General features: G+C 45.7%; 1 protein-coding gene across 3 annotated transcripts in view; it reads left to right on the top strand.

The window, feature by feature from the left end:
• The window catches only part of LIMK2 (LIM domain kinase 2), a 105,166-nt gene that overhangs the window by 27,902 nt on the left and 54,492 nt on the right, over positions 1–22,772 (top strand). For 2 of the 3 annotated variants that reach the window (XM_044444410.1, XM_044444409.1), the window contains one exon: positions 21,923–22,058. In XM_044444410.1, coding sequence (XP_044300345.1) covers positions 21,923–22,058 — 136 coding nt within the window. Of the gene's footprint in view, positions 1–14,883; positions 14,917–20,492; positions 20,513–21,922; positions 22,059–22,772 lie in introns of those variants that run through there. The other variant, XM_044444411.1, reaches the window with a different exon arrangement.

Here is a 22,772-nt window from a genome sequence, read left to right as displayed (position 1 = left end):
GAGCACGTGCCGGCCAGGTGGTGCCACGTGGTGCAGGTGGCCGGCAGCATGCCGGGCATCGGGCACACAACATTCGCTCTATAAGACGCACAGACATTTCCCCTTACTTTTGAGGGGGGGGGAGTGCATCTTATAGAGCGAAAAATACGGTAAGTGGGGTCTTTTAGATACCACTTGCTGTTGTGTACAAAAGGTGTAAGAAATGAGTCAATAGAAGTGGACAGTGGGCTCTACAATGCAGCTACACCCAGATATAAGGGGTCTCCCAGGTATAGAAATGTGTCTTTTATGTATTCTCGGAAACATCCCCCTGGTCTCTGATAAGTAATCATATGGATTTATTTCTGTATTCTGAAAGAAGTGCCTCATCCACTACCTGTACAGTTCCTTTGCTACCTTTGCAGTGGGGGTCACTGGCATGATGTCTAGTGTTACAGAGCAGGCGATAAGCTTCTTGAGGGCAGACAGGTTCATTGACTGCTACCGAAGCTCCCTGCTTGTCTGGTGGCCTGAATACCACATCTTTATTCAAGGCACATTCAAGGCAGGCAGAGCCACGCTTGCCTTCTGCTGAAGGACTGGGCATGTCTAATCTCGAGAAGACTGAGGGGAGATATGATAGAACTCTAGAAGTCCTTGAAAGGTGGTCACAAAGAGGAAACATAGGAACATCGCAAGTCAGAAGGGGCCTCCTTCCACCATCTCCTGTTGTCCTGCCTAATGACTCGGGGGAGGCGTTAGCATGCGAAAGAGGGCCAAAAGCCCCCAGCGAGGATCAGGCTTCAGAGCAGGGAGATTTATACTTGGTGCCAATGGCACAAACAGCCCCCCGCCACCTGACTCAAGGTTTTGAGGGAGTTCCCAGAAATCAGGAAGAGGAGTCGGTTGCCATGGGAAATGCCCAACTGAGGAGGAGACTTCGACGCTTAGACCAATTACAAGAGAGAAGGAGAGAAAGAAGTTTGTCCAGCCCCCGTAGAGAAGGGCATGTTAGGAGATTAAGGTCCACGTGACGAATCTCAGAGAGGTCAGAAAGGAGGGGGCAACTGTGTTGCTTGGAGCTCTCTGCAGTAGCTCCTATATTATCAGTCGTAAGCATAAATCTTGTAGTCGTTTGGAATAAAGGTCTTTAGTTTTTATTGCTTGCATCTGTGCGAGTAATTGGGAACGTGAGTTACGACCTTACGACACCTGTCGAAGCCCATTCCATATCCTAGGGGTCCTAACCGTCAGGAAGTAATTCCTTACATCCAACCTGAAACCCGGTTCCTTTAGCTTTGCCTCACTGGATCATGTGCTTCCCTCCACCACAGGGGAAAACATGTCATGACCCTCCACCATTTGGCACCCCTTCACATACCTGTATGTGGCTATAAGATCCCTTGGAGTCTCCCCTTCTCCAGGCTGAAAAGACCCATGTCCGCAGTCTCATCTCATATGATAATCTAGCTACTGTCCTTGTGACCCTGTGCTGAACTTATTCCAACCTAGCTATGTCCCTCTTGTAATGTGGAGCTCAGAACTGGACACAGTACTCCTGTTGTGGACATACCAATTTCATAGAGTGGCACCCTGCCCACCTATAGTCTGTCCAGATCCTTTTGGCTCAGGAGTACCTGCTCCTCTACTGTGGCCACAGTCTCCACTGTGGTATTTTTTTCTGTGAATTTGGTCAGCAGACTGGTTACCCCCCCCCCCCCAACCATCTTTTGATAAAAAGATTGAACAGAATTGGTCTCAGAACTGAGCTCTGGGGCACTTTGCTCATCACCAGCTGCCCATCCTGACTCCCCACTGATAGTTACCTTCTGCTTGTGATCCGTCAACCATGCCCTAATCCATCAGACAGTGCATCAGTCATCAATTTCTCAATGAGGATATCATGTGGGACCTTGTCAAAGTACCTGCCAAAATCCAGGTAAGCCACATCAACCCTATCCTAACCCTAACCCTGTCCCCTGCATCGAGCCACCTGAAAACCTTGCAGTTGAACTCCACAAGGTTCATCTGGCAGGAAGCCCTGGATTTCTTCAATTTAGATGCCAGGAAGCACTTCCTGACAGTTAGGACCCTGAGGGTGTGGAATGGGCTTCCACAAGAGGTCGTTGAGGCCCCATTGGTATGGGTGTTCAAAGATAGGCTGGACATGCACATGGTGGGCATGTCGTGGGCGGAGCCGGCTAGTGCCGGGGGTCAGACTAGATGGCCCAGGAGACCCCTTCTGACTCGCTCTGTTTCTATGTTTCTTCTCAATCATCCCAGACACGGAAGAACAGGCTCAAATTACAGGAAGCCAGCTTCCAGCAAGATGTCAGGAATAACTTCCTGACTCTTTGAACTATACAGCCAAGGGAGGTGGTGGACTCTCCCACACTACAGGCATTCCTTATTTATTTATTTATTTATTTATTGCTTTTCTAACCCACCACTGGCATTTTGGGACAGCTTACAATAAAAACAAACAGAATAAAACAGAGCACTACAGCATCCAACAGTCTGAGATAATAAAACCCCAGTTAAAATCAATTAAACATTAACATGATGGGAAAATAAAAAGGGTTTTGCTTGATGCCAAAAAGAATATAATGTCGGTGCCAGGCAAACCTCTCTGGTGAGTGTATTCCATAGTCAGGGTGCCACTGCAGAGAAGGCCCCCCTCCTAATCTCCAAGGAGCGCTCCCAGAGCAGGACCTCTGCCTCAGATCTGAAGGGGCAGGAGGGCACGTAAGGATGAAGATGTACCTTCAGGTATCCTGGACCCGAGCTGTTTAGGGCTTTATAGGTCATCACCAGCACCTTAAATTGGGCCCAGACTTCAATTGGCAGCCAGTGTAGGTGGTAGAGGACTAGCAAATCATGTGAATACCTGCCAGTCCCTGTTAACATCCTGGCAGCTCTATTCTGAACCAGTTGAAGTTTCCGAACTGTCTTCAAGGGCAGACCCATGTAGAGCGCACTACAATAATCCAATCAGGAAGTTACCAGAGCGTGGGTCACCATTGCAAGGCAATGCTCACCCAGGTAAGGACGCAGCTGGTGGATCAGCCAAAGCTGAAGGAAAGCGCTCCTCACTACTGTTGCCACCTCAAACTCCAGAGACATCTCTGGGTTGAGGAGCACTCCCAAACTGTGAACCTGTCCTTTAGGGGGAGTGCAACCCCAACTGGGACAGGGATGAAATTACTTACCCGGAAGACTGAACTGCCCACCAACAGGACCTCCGTTTTGTCTGAATTGAGCCTCAATTTATTGGCCCTCATCCAGCCCATTACCCCAGCCAGGCACCAGTTAAGGACAGTCACTGCCTCACCTGGACAAGATGTAAAAGAAAGGTAGAGCTGGGTGTTATCAGCGTACTGATGACTCTGCAGCCCAAAACCTTGGATGTCCTCTCCCAGTGAATGTTAAAAACATGGGGGGTAAAATGGATCCCTGTGGAACTCCATGGCAAAGTTGTCATTGCACAGAGCCATAATCTCCAGCACCACCTTCTGGAATTGGCTGGACAGGTAGGAGTGGAACCACCACAAAGCAGTGCTTTTAACACCCAACCTGGCCAGCCTATCCGGAAGGCCGCTGAAAGGTCCAGGAGAATCAACAGGGACGCACTCCCCCATCTCTCTCCCTGCACAGGTCATCATACAGGGCAGCCAATGCTGTTTCAGTTCTGTAGCCAGGTCTGAAGCCAGATTAAAGTGAGTCTAGATCACTGATGGCGAGAACCTATGGCACGTGTGCCGGAAGGGGCAGGCAGAGCCCTCTGTCCGCACCTGATCACCCCAGCAGCTGTGCGCATATTTGGAAAGATTAAGGGCAACAATGTCACTCATTAGCCACAACCGGAGCTTTCGCATGGCCGGTCAGTGAGCTGCCAGGGATTTGCTCGGACTGTGATTTTAGCAGAAGGTAGGAAAGGTAGGAAATACACTCAGGTAAGAAATACACTCAGATGCCTTTTTCAGGGCCGGCCAAAAGCTGGTGGTCAGTGGAATGTTTCCCCCTTGTGCTGGTGGTCAGCAATTTAGATTTTATTGCTGTGTTGGCTCTTTGCGATAAATAAGTGGGTTCTGCGTTGCCGTTTGGGCCCCCTTCTCTAAAAGTTTGCCATCACTGGTATAGGAGGTCATTTTCCTCCAAGAGCAGCTGGAGTTGTCCTGCCATCATCTGCTCAAGCACCTTGCCCAAAAACGGGATATTGGCCACTGGGCTATAGTTGGCGCCCATCTCTGGGTCCAGAGACATCATGTTCAGGACAGGCCTGATCATCGTTTTCTTCAAACGGGCAGGGACCTGGCCCTCCCTCAAAGAGGCATTGATGACCTCCCGGACACAGGTAGTTATTTTGGCTTTGATGAGCAGCTGGGAGGGGCAAAGGTTGAGTATACAGGTGGTGGATCAGACCAATCAAAGTATCTTGTCCACATCCCCACAACTCATCCAATAAAAGTGGACCAGACGGCGCTCTAGATGCAACTAGAGCCATCTGAGAGGGATGGTTTAACTTGGAGTACTGCATTGAGCAGGGGTCTGGACACAATGGCCTTCTGGCCCTTCCAACTGGACTATTCTGTAATGCAATGAACTCTCTGTCCTTTCTGGGGCCTCTGCTTGCTTGCTTGCTTGCTTTTTTTTATAAAGATTTTTATTAAAAATTTTAAACTAAAAACTAGGAACATCAATCATCAAATACATCGGATGTACTGGGTCAGCTCCTTATAATGTATCTTTTTAACATTCTATAATCAAATTCAAACCAATTTATAGAAATTTAAAAACATCTTTAAATCTAAGCCAAGTCCTCTTTCTCCAGCCAATCATAAAGAAGGTCCCAAGTTTGATAGAAGTCAGTATCTTCTTTCTCCTTCAGTAATAGAGTCAATCTGTCCATTTCTGCACAGTCCAGAATCTTTTTTAAAATCAGAAGTGGTATTTTTCCCTCAATTATGATAAATTATTGAAGGGTATTAAAGGTGACCTGGAAAAATGGGCCAATTTACAATTGCCTTTGACGGGAAGAATAGCACTTGTTCAAATGAACATACTACCAAAACTTTTCTTTTTGTTCCAAATGATTCCCGTAAAAATTGATAAAAAAATGTTTGAGGATTTAAATCTTCAAATTTTGAGATTTATTTGGAGAAAAAAAGAAATCAAGGATTAAATTAAAAATCCTTGAAGAAACCAAAAAGAACGGGGGTTTAGGTCTTCCTGATTGGATGTTGTATTGTCAAGCATCTATTTTAACTTGGCTAAAAGAATGGATAACCTTGCGAAATAAGAGAATTTTGTATCTTGAAAGTCAGGATTTGCAAATGGGTTGGCATGCTTATATGTGGTACGAGAAGGTTAAGTCACATGGGACTTTTTTAAGTCACTTTATTAGAAGATCATTAATGTCAGTGTGGGAAAAGTTAAAGTCAAAATTGTATAATAAATTACCAAGATGGCTTTCACCTATGGAAGCTTTTGTGTATCCAAATGTATTGAATTTTGAAGGGATCATAAGATACGATGATATTTTGGACAAGGATGGAGGCCTGAAACTAGATCAAGAAATACAAGGACTAAATATCTCTTGGTGGTATAAGGTGCAGATGCAATCAAGATATGCTAAAGATTGTAAAATATGGGGGTTTTATAAAGACCTAACAGCCTTTGATCAAGTGATGTTAAAAACAGATGAGAAAATGATTAAAAGAATTTATGAGTTCTTACTTGACAGGAAAATGGAAGGGGAACAGGTCAAGGAAACTATGATAACATGGGCACAAAATTTTGGATATAATATTGAATTAGAAAAGTGGCAAAAGCTATGGGAGAGAAACATTAAGGTAACTTTAGCAACTTCGTATAAAGAAAATGTATATAAAATGTTTTATAGATGGTATTTGTCGCCAAGTTGATTAGCTAAGATGTTTCCAAATATGTCAAACAGATGTTGGAAATGTAAACATGATGTGGGTACTTTTTACCATATGTGGTGGACCTGTGAATATGTGAAAAACTATTGGGTTAAAATACATAAATGGCTTGAGGAAATGCTACAAAAACCCTTAGCTTTTAAACCTGAAATTTTCTTGTTAGGCATTATACCGGAAAATATTAGCAAACAAGAAATGTATTTGATGCTACATTTAATCACAGCGGCGAGGATTGCATTTGCTCAATACTGGAAGAGTGAGGAATTACCACTGAGGGGCCTCTGCTTTCTTAATGATCAGTTCCTTAAGAGCTAAGACTCTGGGGTTTTTGGAAGCATGATTAAAGGGGTTTCTGGATTTAAACAAGATGGATCTTTCTGGGAGAGGAAGAGTTCCTCCTTTTAAACAATCAGAAATATGTATCTTTCTGAACAGTAATTGCATTTCTATCACAGAGTTGAAGAAGTTCTGTTTTGGGATGGCTATAGATGACCTTTTGGCATAACACCCTCATTTCACAGCCATTAACTCTTCTGCTGGATGTATAGGCTGCCAGTTGGCTTTTTTTAGTTATTGTTATTTTCTGACTAAGTTAGTTGTCTGTGGCTCTCTCTTCTAACAACCTCTGTCTCCTCCCTTATCTCTTCCCAAAGACAGCAGTTCATATCTAGCAAGGCAAAAGAAGATCCCTCACCACCTGAAAGTAAGCTGCTGCTTGCTGTTTAGTTGCTGGTTTCCAACCTATTACTAAAGGACACTGAGTCTTCTTTGTATACTAGACCTCTATGATTAAGATGCATATCAGACTGGTTCTATATATTTGTTTAGAATTTATAACACAGTATATTTTCGATTTAGTCTACCTACTTATGTCTGCAAGCCTGCATTTTATCTTTAATGTTTACCGGTTTGCTTATTCCAGTTCTTCCATTGAACAGAAACCCCAAGCACCACTGGCTGGGATTAGCTAGACAGGATTGGAAGTACCAGAAAGTGATTCTTCCATCCCATAATTCATACAGCCTTTCCAGGTTACACAGGTTGATGATGTCAAAAGCCCTTGGAGTATCCAGGAGAATCAGTAGGGCTACTCTGCTCCCTTTTGCCCCTTGGCAGAGGTCACCCCTCAAGGCAGCTTGGACGGTGCCTGTGCCGAAACCAGGCATTAGCCCTAGTGGAAAGGAATCTAGAGAGAGTAGGGTCTGTGTGCTGGCTGAATTGTTGCATAAGGGACTCACTCTTTAGCCAGTTAACAAAATAAACTCAAACCAAAACATGTGGGAGAATGTGGGAGAATGCTGCCCGACTCAGTTAAAAAGCAAATGAAAGATATTCCTGCTTACTTGAAAGAGAGAGAACAAAAATGGCAAGTGGCCGATGGCAGCCGTATCAATGGAGTGGCGGCTGGAAACTCCCAGCGTTCGAGAGGTGAGGAAGGGAGGGGTGAGTCCTCAATTTCATTGGTGATTACAAATGGAAATGTGAAGGAAGAAATGTTAGAATATTTAAAAATAATTTTAACTTTAATTGCTGGATAGTTGGATACAGATTCTGGAGGTTAAATGGGGGGATATAAAACAGAAAGAGGATAAAGTGGAAAGAACGGTTGCAGGTGCAATGCAAAAGACATTAGTGCAGGAGAAGAAATCCCAAACTTTAAAGAAACAATGCTTTGAAATGAAGACACTACTGATAGATTGGGACAATAGAAATGGATGTTGTAGCATGTGTCTCTGTGGGATAACTAAAAATTTGGAAGGAGATTACAAAGTGGGTTTCCACTCTACACGGCACTTTGCATTTAAATTAGTGGTACTTTACAAGGGGGTGGTTGTGAAAATGAAAAAGAAGCTGTGCAGCTGTTCAAGATTTTGCTTTATGATCTCCCTCAGGCATTAATTCCCTCTGGAGGACATTATAGTAGGAAATGGGGGAAACACCCTTGACTTGGTCTTGACCAGCAGGGAGGAGCTGATAGATGGGGTACAGATTGGGGAGCTCTGGATGCGAGTGATCACTCCATCCTTTGTTTGAGATCAGGGGACTGGGGACGTGCAGCAGGTCGAGCACTAGAAGTTGGGACTTCAAGAGGGCCAACTTTGGCCAACTGAAGGCCAGACTGGGGAAAGTCTCCTGGGATGGGTTACTGGAAGGCAAGGGAGTCAAGGGGTGAATGGCACTCAAAAGGGAGGTTTTGGAGGCGCAAGCCGTGACGATACCTCTAGTTAGTAAGGTGGGGAGGCAGAGGAGAGTGCCGCCATGGATGCGAAAGGAGGTGGTTAGAGGGATTAGATGAAAGAGGAACTTCCGTAGGAAATGGGTACTGGGGCAAATAGACAAAAGGGTATACTGGGAGGAGGAGGCCCATTGCAGAAGGATTCTTTGCAAGGCTAAGGCTGATTACGAGCTGAGACTTGCCAGGAATATCAAGAGCAACAAAAAGGGCTTCTTTCAGCATGTAAATAGGAGGAGGAAGGGGAGACAAGTGGTGGGACCACTAAATAAGGAGGAAGGAGATCCAGTGACTGATATGAGGGAACAGGCACAGATGCTAAATGACTATTTTGCCTCTGTGTTCTCCCCAAAGCAGGACGGGGATATCCGCATAGGAGATTAGATGAGGCTGGGGACTTAGGGGCACAGATTAGAGTCACCCCCCCCCCTTGAAGTCGAGGGGCTCCTCAGGGCATTGGACATTACAAAGACGCCAGGCCCTGATGGGTTACACCCAAGAGTACTTAGAGAGTTGGCAGGGGTTCTCTCACACCCACTGGCCTCCATTTTTGAGGCCTCGTGGAGAACGGGTGAAGTTCCAGAGGACTGGAGAGTGGCGTCAGTGGTCCCGATTTTCAAAAAAAGGTAGTAGAAGGGTCATGGCAAATTACAGACCAGTTAGCCTTATGTCCATTGTAGTAAAAACAATGGAAAGGCTCATAATAGCAAGAGATCTAGTGACTCTAGATAGGGAAGGGAGGTTGGCAGTCTCGCAACACGGCTTCCAGAAAAACAGTTCCTGCCAGACAAACCTTGTGGAATTCTATGACAAGGTTTCGCGATGGCTAGATGGAGGGGATGCAGTGGATGTGGTTTACCTGGATTTCAGCAAGGCCTTTGACAAAGTGCCCCATGATATCCTGGTGGAGAAACTGAGGAGTTTGGGGATACACCAAAGCACTGTCCGGTGCATTAGGGCATGGTTGACTGACCGAAAGCAGAAGGTAACCATTAACGGGGAATCATCGGGATGGCGGCCAGTGACAAGCGGGATCCCCCAGGGCTCTGTCCTGGGGCCAATCCTGTTCAATCTTTTCATCAATGACATGGAAGAAGGGGTGACCAGTCTGCTGATCAAATTCGCAGATGACACTAAAACTGGAGCAGTGGCCACAACTGAGGAGCAGGTACTCCGGATCCAAAAGGATCGGGACAGACTATGGAAGTGGGCAGGAGACAACAGGATGGCGTTCAATGTGGATAAGTGCAAGGTCTTGCACTCGGGGCATAGGAATGGGTGTCATAAATGCAGGTTAGGGGACAAGTGGCTGGAGAGCAGCACTTGTGAAAGGGACCTCGGGGTGCTGGTTGACTGCAGGCTAAACATGAGTCAGCAGAGTGATGCGGTGGTCAAGAGGGCGAATGCATTTGAACAGTTTTATAAAAATCATATTAGTATGCACATACAGCCCAAACACAAATCAATTATCCTTCCTGTATATAACTTTAAAAATTACACAAATCCACAGATACGGGATTATTGCTAGGTGGAGTTATTCGAATTTAGAAGAAGCAACAGCTGCTCTAATAGGAAGTTACAATATATCACAGAAGTGAGTACACCCCTCACATTTTGTAAATATTTTATTATATCTTTTCATGTGACAACCCTGAAGAAATGACACTTTGCTACAATGTAAAGTAATGAGCATACAGCTTGCATAACAGTGTAAATTTGCTGTCCCCTCAAAATAACTCAACACACAGCCATCAGTGTCTAAACCACTGGCAACAAACGTGAGTACACCCCTAAGTGAAACTGTCCAAATTGGGCCCAAAATGTCAATATTTTGTGTGACCACCATTATTTTCCAGCGCTGCCTTGACCCTCTTGGGCATTGAGTTCACCAGAGCTTCGCAGGTTGCCACTGGAGTCCTCTTTTACTCCTCCATGCTGACATCACGGAGCTGGTGGATGTTAGAGACCTTGCGCTCCTCCACCTTCTGTTTCAGGATGCCCCACAGATGCTCAGTAAGGTTTAGGTCTGGAGACATGCTTGGCCAGTCCGTCACCTTTACCCTCAGCTTCTTTAGCAAGGCAGTGGTTGTCTTGGAGGTGTGCTTGGGGTCATTATCATGTTGGGATACTGCCCTGCGGCCCAGTCTCCGAAGGGAGGGGATCATGCTCTGCTTCAGTATGTCACAGTACATGTTGGCATTCATGGTTCCCTCAGTGAACTGTAGCTCCCCAGTGCCTGCAGCACTCATGCAGCCCCAGACCATGACACTCCCACCACCATGCTTGACTGTAGGCAAGGCACACTTGTCTTTGTACTCCTCACCTGATTGTTGCCACACACGCTTGAAACCATCTAAACCAAATAAGTTTATCTTGGTCTCATCAGACCACAGGACATGGTTCCACTAATCCATGTCCTTAGTCTGCTTGTCTTCAGCAAGCTGTTTGCGGGCTTTCTTGTGCATCATCTTTAGAAGAGGCTTCCTTTTGGGTCAACAGCCCTGCAGACCAATTTGATGCAGTGTGCGGCGTATGGTCTGAGCACTGACAAGCTGACCCACCACCCCTTCAACCTCTGCAGCAATGCTGGCAGCACTCATACGTCTATTTCCCGAAGTCAACCTCTGGAGATGATGCTGAGCACGTGCACTCAACTTCTTTGGTCGACCATGGCGAGGCCTGTTCTGAGCGGAACCTGTCCTGTTAAACCACTGTATGGTCTTGGCCACCGTGCTGCAGCTCAGTTTCAGGGTCTTGGCAGTCTTCTGATAGCCTAGGCCGTCTTTATGTAGAGCAGTAATTCTTTTTTTCAGATCCTCAGAGAGTTCTTTGCCATGAGGTGCCATGTTGAACTTCCAGTGACCAGTATGAGAGAGTGAAAGCGATAACACCAAATTTAACACACCTGCTCCCCATTCACACCTGAGACCTTGTAACGCTGAGTCACACGACACCGGGGAGGGAAAATGGCTAATAATGGCCAATTTGGACAGTTTCACTTAGGGGTGTACTCACGTTTGTTGCCAGCGGTTTAGACATTATTGGCTGTGTGTTGAGTTATTTTGAGGGGACAGCAAATTTACACTGTTATGCAAGCTGTATGCTCACTACTTTACATTGTAGCAAAGTGTCATTTCTTCAGGGTTGTCACATGAAAAGATACAATAAAATATTTACAAAATGTGAGGGGTGTACTCACTTTTGTAATATACTGTATATTAGATGAACGCTAAAAGAATTTCAGCACAACATAGAAGGAACAAAATGAATGAAAATACTGCAAAATATGAATTATAGGAAACATGGGCAGAATTTGATCATTTTACTCACAACCCCATGATTCATTTTCAGAATTGATACAGTAATGGTGACAAAGAGCTTATTGCCATGGATAGTTAAAGCAGGTTTAGGCTGCATAAATCTATCCAAACACACTCCAGTGCTTTTAGAGATGGTAATGTATGTCAAAGAATAAGCAACACCAATATGGCAGTGGCACCCAAATTTATTAGCACAGCAAGAAGGTAAAAGAGTGCAAATCAGGATAGTAAAGTATTTTAGAGAAAACCATATTAATGGCACTTCAGAAGGGGTGAGGTCAGACTGTGTGAAAGCAGTAATAAGGGGGAAGTTTATTAAATAAATTACCATTATTTAGAATAATACTAATTATAATTAGAATTTGTAATAAAAACAACATGTTTTAGATATTGATAAAACAGTTGTAGGTCTGCTTTATGTTAAAGATACTGTAAATTTGATGGAAAAGGAGCAAAAATGTTAGCAGATAGTGTCAAAAAAGGAAAAGATAGTAAACATTTTTAACTTAAGTAGTTTTACCTGAAGAAAAGATAAAACCTATAGTTTAAATGAAATGGAAAAATACAAACTAAATATTATGAAAATGTATGCAAAGAAAGAAATATAGTGAATTTTAAAAAGCATATAAACAAGAAAAGATCAGCAGTCTATCAAGAAAACAGTCTATATCATTAGAAGAAATTTAGAAAGTGATAAAAAACCTGAAGGCACAAGGTCCTGATATGAGATCGTAGTTTGACGGATGAATTCTATTTTATTTTATTTTAGTTGAATTCTGTAACTGGCAGAAGTTTTAAATAAAATATTATAGGAAACAAAAGTACTGGATATGTGGAAATAATCAAGGATAATTCTTATATTAAAAATGGTTAAAGCATCAGAACTTGCTGGCTCATATAATCCCATTTCTCTATTAAATGTGGAGTATACATTTTTGCCCACTCTATGGGCAAATAGATTAAGGGGGATGATAGGAAGAATAATTAATCTGGACCAGTTTGGACTTATTCCAAAAAGTATATAGCAAATTCTTTCAGAAGATTATACAGTTTAATCATTCATGTAAAAAATGGAGAAGCCATCAGCACTTCTAAGCTTTGAACTTTTATAAGATTTTTGATAGTGTACATCATGATTTTTTTATGGAATGTCTCACAAATATGCACATTTGGTCTAGGGTTTTCACACATCTTTGTAAGATTTAATAACAACAGATTTAATAAAATGGAAATATCCTCTTTTAGTATCTAATCAGGTACTAAATGGGAATGTTTGTTATCTGCATTATTATTTAATACAGTAATTGAATTTAGTGGAGAAATTAAAGAACAATGACAGTATTAAGGGATTTTCAATTAAAAATCAAACCCATTTAATGAAATGCTGATTATATGATATTCATGTTAGAAAATCCAAAAACCAGCATAACATTTATCAAAGGGGAATTTGAACATTTTCAGAAAGCATTAGGATTGAAAATGTTTTTAAAAATTGGATTTTCTATGTTATAATGTAGATATCATGTGGTTAGCCTGGTATCAATTGATCACTTTTATTAGAAAACAGAATATTATACAGCAAGATACTAGAAAGTTGACAGATTTTGAAAGAAGTAGTCACCATAGTAGAAAAAGATAAAGGGCAAATAACAAATTTATATAAATTATCACTCAAACAGGAGTTGGTATCATAGGAAGGACTCTGGATTTGTTGGGAATCTCATTGGGCCATTAAAACAGATGAAGAATACCAGACCAAAATGTGGGGGGAAATTCTCTTTAAAGCTGCATCAGCTAAGTGCACAGAGATACCATTTAAAATGTTTCAAAATGGTATTTAATTCCATCCAAAATAGCAAAGATAGATGACTCTTACTATTATGCTGGAGAAGCTGTGAGGTTAGGGATCTTATGGTCCCATGCAATGAGACTGTGAGCATACTCAGCTATTCTAGATTGAAATTTTTCAAGAAATATCCGTGCTGGAAGCAGTAGCAGTAAAAACCACATAACTGGCATTATTCCATATATTTGACGGTCAACATTCAAGTTCGAGATAAAAAGCAAATTGAGTTACTTTTATTGACAACATGTATGTTGGTAGTCAAGCACTGAGAGGATGCAAAAGACCTAAATATGAGGAGATGGTATAATTTAGTGTAGGAACGGGCACTTTCAGGAAAATATACCCAGAATTTGAGAGTGTCAAGGGGGCAAAAGAAAAAAGATTCTGTTGAACAGAATGGAGTGTTTTATTTGATACCAACTTGGTTCCAGCTGCTTTTAATAGCCTGTGATTTGATAACGTCTGATTTAATGAAGAATAGATGATAAAACGATGCGTCAGTAACTGTGTGTGTAATAAGCTGTAAGCAACCGATGTTACTGTAAAGTGATGGATGGATGGATGGTTAGATTTTAAAAAGCAAGGACAAAAATGTGTTTCATCCAAGCGTCACAGCAGCTGCCTGCTTGGGCACCTTGTCCAGAAAGGGAGCGCCAGCCGCCAGCAGAGATTCTTCATCAGTCACCACTTCCAGGACCATAGCCGGTTTCTTATGTGATCCCCTTTAAGGTAGCGGAGGTGGCTCAGTCGCCTGAAGCTCCGTTTAGCCCCTTGACCAGCCATACTCTCCATCTCTTCTAAATGTACAAAGGTCAAGCAGGCACATGTCTGGCAGGCATCGTGGCCTCGGCCGAAATAAGTGAAGCCTCCAGGAGAATTGCCCCAGGTGGTATCCTGAACACTTCCTCTGCCAGACCCGCATTCAGTGTGGCGTCCTCTTTGTGAGGTCTGCCTGCATTTTTTTATTGTCCAGGTGCCCAACATGCCTGTGTGAGTATTCTGCCGAGGGGCTTTTCATGCCTTCTGCCTGGAGTCTCATGCCTCCCCGCTTTGCTGCCATCGCTGCCAAAGGGGCGGCTGCATAGTGAGCTGCAGCTCTGCCTGGTTCTGCTTCTCTGGATTGGCTTTAGGTTTTGACAGCAGTTTGTGCCTCCCAGGGTTCTGTGGCTCTGTATTCCACCCCTTGTTAATCAACTATTTTCTCTGCTAATCATTTTAAACACCCACCTCCTTTCCGAAAAGAGCTCCTCCTCTTCCTCCACCCTTGGGTTAGAACCTGCGAAGAGGAAGAAACTGCTCAGTCAGTCTCAATTCTTTTGGCGCTATGACAGTCCTGCTATAAGGTTTGCAGTTCTTCAGGTTGCTGAGAAGTAGTTTTTTGCGACAATGAGAACTAGGAAATGCCTGCCAAGGAGCAGTTGGTCTTGGATTTGGCACTCCTGTGCTAGCAGCAAAGCCCCCAAATCAGCAGGAGGTGAAGCGAGTCCCTGCTATGGCCATGTTGGCTGAGTAGAAGCAGTCAGACTGGTTTGCAGCTGAGCTGGTTTAGCCGGTGCTTCAGAGATGGGAAGCTACTTGTCTGCCCCTGCTTACATCGTTCCAAAGAAGCCTTTTTGGTGAGTCTTAAAGTGCGTGTTCTTGGTCTGCGTGTTTGCATCCACAGTTTTGGCAGTTAATCCCCAGCACTGAAGTGACTTGCCAGTGAAATGATGGACCTGCAAAGACAGTCTCTTGGCCATGGAGCTTGTTGGGTGATTTTAGGCCATTCCTCTCGGGAGAGGAAGGAATGTAATAATCCTGTAGAGTTCCATAAGCCCCTTGGAGGAAGGGTGAGATACAAAGGTTAATGGGTTGGCCTTCTACAGCCTGGGGTGTTAGGTTACAGGTTTCAGCATCCTGTGGTCAGCACGGCTGGGAGCTGTAGTCTCTGGAGTAGGGTAGTGTAGTCTAACACATACATCTAAATTATTTTCAGGCGCCAGATAAGAAAGGCTGTAAGAGATTGTAGCAAAGGAGAAGAAATGAAAAATGGGAAAATACTATTGAAGAGGAGGAAATTGTAACATTATATCTTACTGTAAACTCTAAACTGGCTTTAACAAATGTTGATTCTGTGCTGTTGGCATTCACCACTTTGTAAACACGTATTGAAGCTCAAGGGAGCAGAAGTGCAGCTTTCTTCAGCATAAGTGACCAAAAGTGGTCCTCTTGGGAGCGTATCACACATTCGGAACATGCCACTAAAGCCTGAACCTCCTTGGCAGCACTGCATAGATTTGTATGATGCTTCTCTCCCAGATGTCATGACTACACAGGGCACATACTCCCTTGGAGTGGCCTATCTTTGCCAGGAAGCAAAATTGCTACTAAAATTTAGCAAGCTGGATTGATGGTTTTGAAATCCTACCTGTGTGTTCCAGTGCCAAAGGTATGGGTCCAAATGGTTAAGAATTGCTGCGGGAAGGTATCTTTTATGATCGTTCTCTATCTGTTGTGTCTGTGCAAGGGCCAATGTGGTCTCGTGGTTAAGAGTGCTAGGCTGGGACTCAAAAGATTGGGATTCTAGTGCAGCTCACTGGGTGACTTTGGGCCAGTCACAGACTCTCAGTCCAACCAACACCACAGTTGTTGTGGGATAATTTTCAGAGGAGGAGGTGAATTATGTAAGCCAGTTTGATTTCCTTGAAAGGAAAAAAAACGTGGGCTATAAATATAATAACTAACAACCTTGCTAGTTTCTTCTGCATTGTTCCAGTCAAAGTTGTGCCTTTCCAGAGTTGAAGAGATGAGAAATCTGTTGTAGAAGATGCCCTACAGGTTGCACATGTTAAAACCAACCAGGTGAGAGTAGTGCATACTAACATCTTAATCCTCAAAGTAGCCTGGTAACAGGTGATGGGGAATTGAGTGACCCTTGCTGTGGACAAGCATTGGTATCTTTCTGCGGTCCCACAGTAAGGCTGGAAGAAAGAAGGGAAGATAACAAATGTGAGAGACCTCATATGACTAAACAACAATATGTTTACCCAAGGCATTTTGCGACTTGGTTGGGGCAACCCTGGTTCACCTTTTACAAAGAAAACCCCACACAGTTTCCCATACCATCTTATAATAAGAAGAACCAGATAGTGTGGCAGACAGTCCAAGTTTATTTGTTAGGAGGGGGAAAGAGTTCTAAAACTGAAAAGTTTATGACTTGGAAAGGATTGTGCAAGAAATCATTTGTGCACATTTTTGGGGGTTGCCTTTCTTTTTTGTATTTTAAGAAACTATTCAAACATACTGTGCCTACTTTCAAAGTCTATATTTTGCAGTATTTTATTTATTTATTATACTAATAGTCCACCTTTTTTTCTTTTAAAGTACTCAAAACTTTGCCTTCATTTGCCTTCTGCCCTCAGTTTGTGAGGTAGGTTGGGCTGAGAGTGAGTGAGTGAATGACTGGCCCAAAGTCGCACCCAGCTGGCTCTGTTGCTGAGCAGGGAATAGAACCCAAATTGCCCGAGTCCCAGTCCCACACTCTTCACCACCATGCCACAATGGCTCTCATTTCCCACTGAAGAGTTAAAAACATGAGGAAGCAAACTGCCTTCACTCCTGAAGTAATTCTTGCATGTAACTTCAACAGACTAGAAAGATGCATAGTGAGAATGGATGTTGAGAGCCCCTTTCCTGAACTATTGACTCTGAAGCCAAGTTTGTTAATCAAGTGCAGTGTGTGACGACATACGCAGAAAATGACCCAGTAGATTTGGAAGCGAGGCAGTGAAGGTGGCAACAAAGGCGGAGGCAGGCAACCCTTGCCCACAGAGGAGGAGCTTCAGGAGGATTGTCTTGGGCAGGCACCGCGGAATAAGGGATGCATGAGAGCAATGGAGTGGGTTTCCTCACTACAGCAAGCAGTTTTTCCACTTGCTTCAACTAGAACGTATAGCCCGTTGTGCTCTGAGTAATGAACTGGCTCGCTTCCTGCCTTTTCCTGGCCCCCAGGCCTTGCTGTGCAACATGCTTGGTTTTTCTCTGTATTGGGCCTACGGCATGCCTGCCAATCCAGGAGAGCAGTTCATGCCTTTGGCGAAGTGGGCTCTGAGCACAGGAAATTGTCTGCCATGATACCTTGCTTAGTCTTCAGGTTGCCACAGGGCTTGGTGCAGAGTGCAGACTGTCATATCTCTTGGAGGCCCTGCTCAGGCTAGGCCTGCAGCGTGTGTTTTAGACAGCTGTGTGCTCACACAGGCTGCAAGCTGGCAGAGCCCTGATCTGAGAGCACACGCTTCAGCTGTGAGCCTGTTTGTGGGGAGGGCTTCACCAGGCCACTGCCTTTAAAACCTTTCTCATTCCCATTTTGTTTCACTGGGGAGCTTTGGCTGTGGAGGCCCCAGGATGTGGGCACGGTGCTTAGTCAAATCCGGCCACCGCCTGTGTGCTTGACCCTTGACTCTCATAACTTACTATAAGAACTAAGGGCGGGATTTCTACCCGTGAGGCTATGAATGGCTCCTTGAGAGAGGAGTGCTGCCAGCCTCTCTAAAAGAAGCTGTAATTAAGCCATACCTGAAAAAGTGCAGTCTGGACCCAAGAGAGGTTAATAAATATAGACCAGTGACCAACATCCCCTTCCTGGGCAAGGACTTGAGTGGGTGCTAGTTGGGCAACCCCAGGCTTTCTGAGAATAAACGGACTATCTAGATCCATTTCAATCAGGCTTCAGACCTGGGTTTGGAATGGAAACTGCCTTGGACATCCTGTGGGATGACCTTTGCTGGGATAAAGATGGGGGAGTATGACCCTGTTGATGCTCCTGGACCTCTCAGCAGCTTTTGATACCATTGACCACGGTATCCTTTTGGATAGGCCAGTTGGGTTGGGAGTTGGAAGTAATGCCTTGCAGTGGTTCTGCTCCTCCTTGACCATCCAATTCCAGAAGGTGGTGCTGGCGAATTATTGCTTTGTCCCATGGCAGCTATACTGTGGGGCACCACAGGGCTCGTTTTACTCCCTATGCTGTTCAGCATCTGCCTGCATCTGCTGGGGGAGGTTATCTGGAAGTATGGGCTGAGGTACCACCAACATGTGGATGACACTCGGCTCTACTGTTCCTTTTCGTCAAACCCAGGTGAGGCAGTGGCCACTCTGAATCGGGTTCTGAGCATGGTCATGGATTGGATGAAGGGCAATAGAATGAGGTGCTGGGGAGTCATTGGGTGACGTTAAACTGGTCCTGGATGGAGTTGCACTTCCTCTCAACAACAAGGTTCATAGTTTGGGGGTGCTTCTAGACCCTGAGTTGTCACTGGAGGCACAAACGGACTCTGCGGCATGAAGCACCTTTATCAGCTTAAACGGATGCATCAGCCGGACAGAGAGAGAGCCCGGCTGCACTTATCCATGCTCTGGTAACTTCCCCTTTGGATTACTTCAGTGCATTGTATGTGGGGCTGCCTTTGAAAACAGTCCAGAAACATCAGGTGATGCAAAACAGGGCAGCAAGGCTGCCGATGGGACTGGCTCATAACAACGCGTCACACCAGACCTCTTCCAGCGGCACTGGCTGCCAGTTGAAGTCCAGGCCTGATTCAGAGTGCTAGTACTAACATTCAGAGCCCTAAATGGCTTGGGGCCAGGGCATGTGAGGGAAGGCCTCCTCCCATATGTACCTCCCTATACCCTGACGTCATCTTTGGCGGTCCTTTCAGAAGTCCCTTTCAAAATAACTGAGGCAGGTGGCTACCAGGGGGATGGCCTAAAATTTTTAGTTGTGGCACCCTGGTATTGGAATGAGCTCCCCAGAGAGATATACCTGGTAAAGATCTTTGTATTTTCCCAATATTTTGACAGTTTAACTTTGTTTTTATATATTCCATTTTATTCCGTAGCTGAATCAAAGCAATTGCTATTATGGTTTTGTTCTTTTAAATTATGTGTGCATTTCTTTTTAACTTTTGTTTAATTTTACCATTCGTTAACTGCCCAGAGAGCCTCCGCTATTGGGCAGTATAAAAATGAAGTAAGTAAGTACATGCATCCATAATACAGCCTGCGTTGGCAGGCAGGTTGCAGCAGTCGTGGAAGTGCGGAAATGGTTTGCCTAATGTGGAACATGGGCTACGTCTGTGTAGGCATCTCTGTTACATTTTGGAACGGCCTAGGGAATGTGAGCAACTTTTCTACAAGTCTGGACGGGACCCCGTTGGTGAACCCGTCCTGCCTGGACTTGTTTAATGACATGGTGAAGGAGGGTTGGTGTGACAAACCACAGCCTCTTGCCTTTTCCCAGAACATGTTCCAGCGTCCATCTTTCAGTTCATCAACCTGAAAGGCTTTGTAAGATGCGACCCTGCAGTTATGCTAGAGAGCTGGCGTAAAATGTTTAAAAACCTGGTTGAGTTAAACCAGAGCAAATTCCACTGGGGGAGCAAACCCAGAAATGTTTGTGCTTCTGCAGGTGCCTTCATCAGCCTAGCACAAAAACTAGCCTTGCCAGCTCCAGTTTCACGAAAACATTTTGTGCTGGATGCTGTTGGCTAAAGGGCATCAGTGTTCCTAACAGCTTCCCGTCTAAATCACCCTTTCCCAGCTAGGTGTTCCTCTCGCCCAAGATATTTTGGAGCTGCCCCATCAGCTCCCGCTGGCATAACCAGTGGGCAGGGATGCTGGAAACTGTACTCTAAAGCACCTGGGGGACCCAGGTTGGAGAAAGCTGGTCTAACCCATGTGAGCAGGGCGGGCATCGCAACGGAGCGGTGGCCTGGGTGCTGTGGACAGGCCTGGCCAGGCGTGCTGTGCAGCACTGGCATTCTCTGCGGCGATGTGGGAGAGCAGCCACGGAGACCCTTCATGGGGCAGCCTGTGAGGGAGGAGGAGATGGAGAGGCCACATGGTGAAGCATTTTCAGTGGTCGGGCTGAAGGGGGCAGAAGCTGCCAAGTTAATCCCGCAAAAGTATTGCAGACGTTGCAGTGCTGCAGGCTTTCCCCCCAAAAGCTTCCAACGTGGGTAACTTTGATCAGTGAAGAGCTTTGCAGACTGAAAGTCGGGGCTCCAAAGGGAAGAGGGCAGGGAACCCAGCTCAGCACGGCCGACGGGGGCCTCCCTCTCTGCTGCAGCCTGTGGAAGCGCTTCTAGGGACAGTGAACAGCAGTGGGGAGCGCAGTGAAGCAGGGCCAGCAGCAGACGGTTCGTGAACTCTTGCGGTTTGCATTGTCCGCCACAAAGTGAGCTCCGCCGGCCCCTCATGATGTCACCAAAAGAGGACTGGAAGTGAGGGTAGGGAGTCCGGGAAGGTGTTGCGTGTGCTCGTGGAGCAGCTTGATGAGCTGGAAGAAGGGGAAGTGCCTATTCAAGGAGATGGGGAAACATCTGCCACTCCTGTGACGGGGTGCCCAGACAACTCTAGGGTCTGCGTGACAATGCTCGGGGGTGTTGCTTGTCCCCTGCACCTGGCTTCTGGGTGCTCATTAGTACCAGATTTCCTTAGGTGACTCTGTCTGAGCAGTATCAGAAGTGTGGAAGGGGAAGAAAGTGATCCAGTGCAAGAAATGCTCTCAGGTGCACCCCTAGCACTGTAGGGAGAGAGGGTCTTGGAATGACTCCAGCAAGGCTGCCCACCTGCTCCCCAAGGAGCACTGACGCTTTCATTGCAACAGGAACAGTCTCTTGGGAAAAAACAAGGGCAGAAGTAATATTCGATACTGGACAAAGGCTTCTGGAGACAAGCGAGTCACTACCTCATATTAATGGCTTCCCTTCAGTAACATGTCAGTGATCACTTTGGAAATATTCTTTACCCCTCCCATCTCTGTGATGCCTAACGCATGTCAAGCCTTAGCATTGCATTAATCTATATTGCATTATTCTGCAAGGAGCCCAAGTCTTCTGCAGGAGCTGGCCCTCCAGGCTGAGCACTTGCTGTCTCGGGGGGGGGGGGGGGCATGAGTGATGGGACAGCCCCTGGCGGTGGAAAGGACCTTTGGCTTGCCTCTTGAGGGGCAACAATCAGTCGAAGTTTCCACAAAGCCTGACCTTTGTGTCTGCGGGTTGGGAAGTTGTACCTGAGGCACCCAGCCTCAAGGAGTTCATCTGTGGCTGCCAAGCCCTTTCCGGTAGGACTGTCTGTCATCTGCATAGAGGCTCAGCCTCTGTCCAGGGAGCCAGTGGCACAGTTGAACTGAAGGGGAGTGACTGATAGAGAAATAAACTGAGCTGCCGCCACCTGAGTTTCCTCAACAGTGGGAAGTGCAAATGATGTGCAGCTTTGTTGGGAAAATGGCCCCATTCAGAACATCTGCATTACAAAAATCTTTGCTGCTCAGGTTTGCAGGCTGGCCTCAGCTCCATGCCAGGCTTCCCAAAGGGCCTGCTGTGCAGTGACTGGGCATGGCCCTCTGGCCCTGGAGGCCAGTCGCCTTCCCGGGCTGGTGCCCTCCTTGGCTTTGCCCCTGTGCAGGCCCAAAAGTTATCCTTTCTGCTTCACCACTCATCCTTGGGGCATATGGAGCATTTTTCTTTTTCTTTTTTTAAATCACTGGCCACTCCAGCAGTATAGGATAGAGGCTGGAAGAAGTGGGTATTTATTTTATGCATTTATGTGTTCTACTTCCTAGCTGCTCGGAATGCCAGGACCTCCTCACAAACTGGTACTATGAAAAGGACGGAAAGCTCTACTGCCATAAGGACTACTGGAGGAAATTTGGAGAATCCTGTCATGGCTGTTCTTTGCTGATGACGGGGCCTGTCATGGTAAGGCCTTTGTTCCGGTGTGTCTCAGGCTTCTAGTGCTACTGCTGGCCTCCGTTTCCAGTGGGTTCTTCTCGTGCTTTGTCTCCCCTAACCTGGGGCCCTCCAAGCATGTTGGGCCATGGCTGGGGGATGCTGAGAGTTGTAGTCCAGCACAACTAAAGAGTACCAGATTGGGAAGGCTGGCTTAAGTGACTGAGCAGGATTACAGTCCAAAGTCTTGATCATTTCGTTAGGCTTTGTTTTTCCTCAAGGAGTAGCAGGCCGCCTGAGAAGTCAGTGGCTGCAGCTTTGTTCAGCTGTGCTTTGGAAGAGGTCTCTAATGGAAGCATTTCCTGTGCAGGCCCCAAACTCTGCCTGCTTTCCTCAGTTCTAGGGACTTCTTTGGTTCCTTTGCTCCATAATAGCCCCCCACATACCTTTCCCTCTGCTCCGCACCTGTGTTTGTCTCTGCAAAGAGCAGCCTGCATGTACAGCCCGAGCTTGAGGCTCGGGGGCCTCTGATGGCTTTGCAGGACAGAGCAGCCTCAAATGCAGAAGCTGCCTGTCTCTGCACAGAGACAGCAGGCCTCCGCTGGGAATGTGTGTGTTTCCCATGCTCTGAGATTGCTGCGCTCACCTAGGACAGCAATGGGGACAGATCCAGGGCTGCTCTGTTCTTCATAGAGTGGGACTGGGCCAGGAAGTGTGTCTGTCCGTGTGCTGCCCCATAAGCTA

The sequence above is a fragment of the Varanus komodoensis genome, unplaced genomic scaffold, assembly GCF_004798865.1.
Source record: "Varanus komodoensis strain SLA01 unplaced genomic scaffold, ASM479886v1 scaffold44_3, whole genome shotgun sequence".
Lineage (NCBI taxonomy): Eukaryota > Metazoa > Chordata > Lepidosauria > Squamata > Varanidae > Varanus > Varanus komodoensis.
Note: the sequence above shows the minus strand (reverse complement) of the source record. Positions and strands in the feature narration are given on the sequence as shown.